The 6,000-nt window shown below is 46.9% G+C and overlaps 1 protein-coding gene and 1 pseudogene across 1 annotated transcript; one reads left to right on the top strand and one right to left on the bottom strand.

Moving 5' to 3' along the window:
* The first annotated feature begins 734 nt into the window (after window positions 1-734).
* LOC136532913 (covalently-linked cell wall protein 14-like) lies at window positions 735-1,530 on the top strand. The gene has a single exon (XM_066525490.1). It carries the CDS (start codon window positions 746-748, stop codon window positions 1,355-1,357), a length of 612 nt encoding a protein of 203 aa, XP_066381587.1. The 5' UTR covers window positions 735-745; the 3' UTR covers window positions 1,358-1,530.
* A 2,062-nt stretch (window positions 1,531-3,592) lies between these two features.
* LOC136532912 (uncharacterized) lies at window positions 3,593-5,270 on the bottom strand (annotated as a pseudogene).
* Window positions 5,271-6,000: the final 730 nt, after the last annotated feature.

A 6,000-nucleotide genomic window follows, 5' to 3' on the forward strand; every position in this document is an offset into this window, starting at 1 on the left:
GGTGACGCCACCCACCCCGTCGCGTCCGCCGCCGTAGATTCCACTGCCAGCCCCGTCCGCCCCCATCTGCTACTGCCTTCACCGTCCGCCGTGGCCATCCGCGCACCAGTGTGGGAATGCAACACGGGGAAGGCGCCTCGATCGCTCATGCCGTCGTCCGCCCTCTCGAGAAGGCAGGTTCGTAGATAACGGGAGATGAGAGATCGTGAGGAATCTGGGCTGTGGTACACGGAGGGCTGGGTTTTCTTTGGGCACGATAGGACCGGCCGACCGGCCCAATCCAGGTCCCAAACAAAATTAATTATAATTAATCACCCCACTTTAACATTTGTGCAATTTTGTAAAAGAGGACCACCGGAGCAAAACTCTTAAATAAATGTTGCACAAGTCATTTGTTTCTACCCATAATCCATGTTAAATAGATTTCAACAGCGCTTCCCTTTCTCTCACTTCTTCTATGGTTTCCAGCTGCTATGAGGGGTCGCTATGCATGCCGGCCACTTCCTAGCTAGACGACAAGGAAGCAAACAATAAACCGTTCAGATGCTGGATATTTTTGCCTAAAAAAGGCAAAGACACGGTCACACGAAGGTTAGCTCAGCCGCTCAAGTCATCAAAAAACAGAAAGGAAAAGGAAAACGAAGAAGAGCTCTATGGTTGACTGGTTTACTATAAAAGCCTAGCCAAGAGACACAACACATCGTGTTTCGTCGGTTAAGACTTAAGACCACCTTGCGAAGCACCCATGGCTTCTGCCAAAGAAAATGTTCCTCTGGCGCCGCCCCAACCGCTGCTAGGACAAACCAGCAGCCCGCGTCCTCCGCCACCGACACCGCTGCGGCCCAAGATGGCCAACGGCGCCACTGAGCCGCCGCCGGTAAGCGGCGTCGTCAAGTGCACGTGTTTCCGCCTTCCCAGCCGCACCAGCAAGAAGCCTCTGCCGCCGCCCCCGGCGCCGAAGCTCAGCAGCGCCAGCCGCAGGAGCGCAGTGGCTCCGGACGTGTCGGCGTCCCAGTCCCAGCGGGTCACCTTCCGTGCGTCGGCGCCCCTCTCCACGAGGTGGCCGTCGTCACCGTCAGCCGCCTCTGCCAGTGCCACCGCCACCCCAGCTCCTGCTGGCAGCGGCGGGAGCGTCGTCGCGACGAGGAGGGCGTTGGCGTCGGCGTCGGTGGCACCGACGACGATGAAAGCCGGCGCCGCGAGCACGTCGTCCTCGTCCTTCTCGCACTGGCGCTGCCGGTCGCTGTCGTCGTCCCAGGTCATGCCGCACGGCGAGCGCGCGTCCTTCTCTTTCGCCTTGTCGCCGGCGTCCGCGTCGTCCAGCTGCATGAGCACGCCAAGGATACCGCAAGGGTGACAGCAGAAGTAGCGGGCGTTCGTTCGATCGGCGCCTCAGCATCAAGCTCCGTGTGTTTTTGTGTGTACGCTCTATTTAAATTTGGTTAGTCTGTCTTCAAAAATGAGATGATGTGCGTCGTTCGTGCGTAGTGAGCTTTCCTTTCATCAATAGATAATATATGTATCGTTTTCATGAACCTATATCAGGCTATCATCTTTCAAGTTGACTAGGTACTTCTTGCTCATTGCCTCTGTGTGAAAAGAAAATGAACTAGCCGGCCGGTCATATAGCCATGTTTGGATGCACAGGCGGACTAATAGTTAGTCGGTTAGTCCGCTAATTTTTAGTCTAAATTAGCTCTAGCCCATCTAAATATAAGGCTAATATATAAATTATTTTTCAGTTAACTCTAGCTAGCTAGTTTTTGCTAAATTTTAATCTCAACTACTAAGTAAATCCTTCTGCTAAAAAAAATACTAAGTAAATCATAGCTGATCTAAAGCCGAAATTCACAGGAATTGTATAGGAATTTTACATAATTCAGTTTATTTTTCACAAGAAAAATATACGAACGGGAAAAAATTCCGCGTTCCAAAGGAGCCATAAACATGCCCATAGTTGGTGTAATACCATTTTCTATTTTTTTCGATGACACTCGACAATAACTTTTGTGATTTTTTTAAAAATGTATCATGGGAGCAGCCTTCTTCATATCTCTTTTTGTTTGACATGGATCTAGATGCACACACGAAAGGGTGGTTCAATCTATCCATGATTCGATGTGATCTAACATGGACGCCTGCTCTTCTTCCGGTGTTAAACTACGAAGCTAAGGGGGTGTTTGGTAGAGCTTCACACAACTTCAGATTCTAAAAAAAAAGACCGATCCGCTCCTAACTTTTTCAGTCGAACGCTCCAGCTTCGCGAACTTCATATCCATAAAAAACTTAGATCTCCGAGATCCACCAAATCTATGGAGCACATCAAGGGGTGCTCTGAAAACACTAATTTCGTGGAGTTGATGAAAATTACTTACCACTGCCACTTATTATTACACAGATACCGGTTCGATTTCTTCTTCTTTCTCTTTCGCTGTCTTCGGTTTCTTGTCATGTACGCTCAGAATTCCCATAAGTACCAATCATCATAGATTTAATTTTAGAAATAGCAGCTATTGCTATTGGAACTTCGTTAGTGACATCACCTGTAATTATCGGAAACTTAGTGACACCAGGAATAGACACATTACTATCTGCGATGGCAAAAGTGCCCTGGTTTCTAGCTAAGTGGCCATGGCGCCCAAACTCCTACCGAAGCATGGACATCCACCTTCTTAATAACATCCTGACGATCCGCAGCAACAGCTTCTCAATCCCAGTCCATGCAATACCCTGAGAGCATATTTCATTCCTTAGTTTCCAAACAGACCAAAAAACAACAAAGAGTGTTGGGACACAGATGTGCGAGTAGCGGAGGCTGGAGTGAGTGCAAAACTAACGGCAACAAAACAATTGTGTGATGTTATGCAGGGATGACAGGTAGGGCCTTCGCTTATCACCCATGGCTGGGCGAAGGTCCGGAGCGCAGCGTCGAAGGCCTTCCAATGGAGGTACAAGGTGGAGACCGCTTGACGAGGCTAGGAAGACATGGGCGAAGACTGGGCGGATTCCACCATTGGGAGTAGGCCTGGATATCGAGCCAGCTCGGCTCGTTACAGCTCGGCTCGTTATAGCTCGGCTCGTTAACATACTGGCTCGACTCGGCTCGTTATACAAATGAGCTAGAAGAGCAGCTCGGCTCGGCTCGCTAAAAAACTCGAGCTAGCTCGTTTGGCTCGCGAGCCAAATCATCCAAACACATTACAGGGAGATTATAAAAGCAAGTGGGCAACAAATGTAAAGTACTTATAAATTTAACAAAGGAGAATATAATCCATCCATCGATTGATCCACAATTCGTCAAAGTTTAAAGGCAGCCCACCATGACCATGAGTCCACGATAGTCATACTCATACAGTTTAGACATATCAAGAACGAAGCAAAATAAATGAGCAGCAGCTTGAGTGGTAGACTGATCACACACACCAAAAGCAAGTCAGAAGCAGTGTGTCGCGCAACCAACACGTCCCTAGTCCACTCCCTAGTTCTCTTCCCCCTTTATATCTTGTTACATGTATGTGAACAACACATCAAGTGAGAACAAATATACAAATATGATTTCTACCGCACTACTGGACATTCTAAAATAGACTTACTAGTTGCTTTCCACCACACTGCTGGGAAGCTCCACACTCAATGTCACCATCTTCTCCCTATAAAAACAGTAAAAGAATTAAGCATTACATATTTACATACACAAACTTTGGGGAAAATGGTTTTGAAAAATAGACTAAAGAGACATACCAGAATAATAGGAGGACTTTTAGAACCTCGTATCCAACTAGATGCACAAACTGGTGCTTGAACTGTCGCTGGCTTCAAAGAACTCCTATAGTCATCAAGAATTCTGCCTCTACAACTGAAAGTGGACTATGATGATACGCTGCTAGCTGGGACAGCTAAGAACTTCTTTGCCATACTAGACACAACAGGAAATCTAAGAGCATTCACCTTCCAATAGTGAAGTAAGTTAAAATTCTTATCATGTAAAGGATGGTTTGCTTCATCTAGGTAGATAAGTAACTCAGATTTTGAAGTTTCTGAGGCACTTGACTCTAGAAAGGACTGAAATTTACTTGAAACAAGACAAGCCACTGAGTTGGTTGTTTCCTTTGATGATGAGGCTGATTGAGTGGTTGATGAGCTGCTACTGCCACCCATTTTCCGGCGTTGCTCCAACTCATGCTTCTTGTACAACTCTTCTAACTCTTTTTTTATATCAGCAACCTCTAAAATAGAACTCAATATATCTCATTTTGAACCTAGGGTCAAGGATTGTAGCAATAACCATTACATTGTTCTTCTCTTCCCAATATTTATCAAATTTGGCTAACATTGCAGCACCCATTTTCTTCAAATAAGGGTCCTCAGAATATTAAACCATTTATGCTCAACCACTACATTCATTTTTGCAATCAATTTTTAATAGTCTTCCTACCAATACATTCATAGTTGATATTCATCCACTTCATCGAGATATTAAACCATTTATGCTCAACCATCCTAAAAGAATACTGATGGACAATTATCATGTTTGCAATCAATTTTCTAGTGTGCTCATGGTCATATTCAGTAGGATTAACAACAAGGCAGCCATCATCTGCAACATAGTTGAGTGTACCTTGAGCAAGTTGTCGTTTAGCCTTAGCAAGCTTGTTCTGAAACTGTGTGCAGCAAGCAAGGTGACGGTTCGGCTGTGAAGTTGCTCCACCTTGATGGTATACATAACTCTTATGACAGAATCTACACTTAGCCTTAGTCACCATAGCACCAAACTCCTTCTCAGATTAACTTTTATCTCTTTGAAATACTTCCAACAACCAGCCCTCTTTCCTCTCTTTACCTTGGTCTTAGAAGGGGATAGATGAATACCAGCCCTCTTTCCTTTCTGCCCTCTAGTTGCCTTCGAAGGATTTGACGGCACGCTTACATCATCTCCAACCTCCTCCTGACTTGCATCATCATCTGAATCATCATCTATCGGCACACTTACTGATATATCAGCATTCATGTCAAAGTTCTCTCTATGGTCTTCATCCTCCGCCAAAGGTTCCAAGTGCTACACAGAATAGGTAGTCAAAAATCAATTATGCTACACAACTGGACTACGTACAGTCTACAGATCAAAATCAATTATCCTGTATTCCTGTACATATTCACACGAATCACACAAATTCTAGGCTGCATCCTACAGATCAAAGCATGAACAAAAAAATACATACCATGTCCGTGTCTGTTGATATGGAGGCCAATGGCGATGGAGCAATGGACATCGCGGCTGTGGATCCTCAACCTCGGCCACGGCCACCGCGATTGCCTGTTGAAGACGGCATCTTCTTGTGGTTGCTCCTCGATTCAAGACTGGGCACCACCGGAGGAAGCATCCCTGGGGACTCTTCCTCATCCTCCATGACCAGCTCAAGATGGGAATGGGATGGGGCGAACTAGATGCCTGCAAGACGACGAGCTACGTCCTGCGTGCGGAGATGGGAGACCGGAGAGGAGCTACGTGTGATGTGCCTGCGTGCGGTGAGGAACGGCGGCATGCGGCGGCTCGTGTATCCAGTGCGTGCGGCGACGTGATGGGAAAGGGAAAAGACCGTGGCCTGGTGTCGACTGCCTGGTGGCTGGTGCTGGTGGTGTGGACCTGTGGTGTATATGCTTAGGGTTTCAGGATTGGCCTAGGCCAAGGTCACCGAGGGATGTATGGCCATATGGGCCGAGCTAATTTTAGTTGTTGGCTTATGAATTGACTGGTTCGTTATGGCTCGCGAGCAGCTCATGAGCTAGCTCGAGCTGGCTCGTTATAAATCGAGCTAGCTCGTTATAAAATGAGCTGGCTCATTATAAAACGAGTCGAGCTCGAGCCGAGCCATTAACGAGCGAGTTGAGCGAGCTAGCGAGTTTTGAGTTTTTCGTCCAGGCTTAATTGGGAGGAGGCTCACATTGCGGTAGAACCCTGGGCTAGAGGCGGGCTTCACATGGGCCGATGATTGAGGCCTG

The sequence above is a fragment of the Miscanthus floridulus genome, unplaced genomic scaffold (genome assembly GCF_019320115.1).
Source record: "Miscanthus floridulus cultivar M001 unplaced genomic scaffold, ASM1932011v1 fs_737_9_10, whole genome shotgun sequence".
In the NCBI taxonomy this organism is placed as follows: Eukaryota; Viridiplantae; Streptophyta; class Magnoliopsida; order Poales; family Poaceae; genus Miscanthus; species Miscanthus floridulus.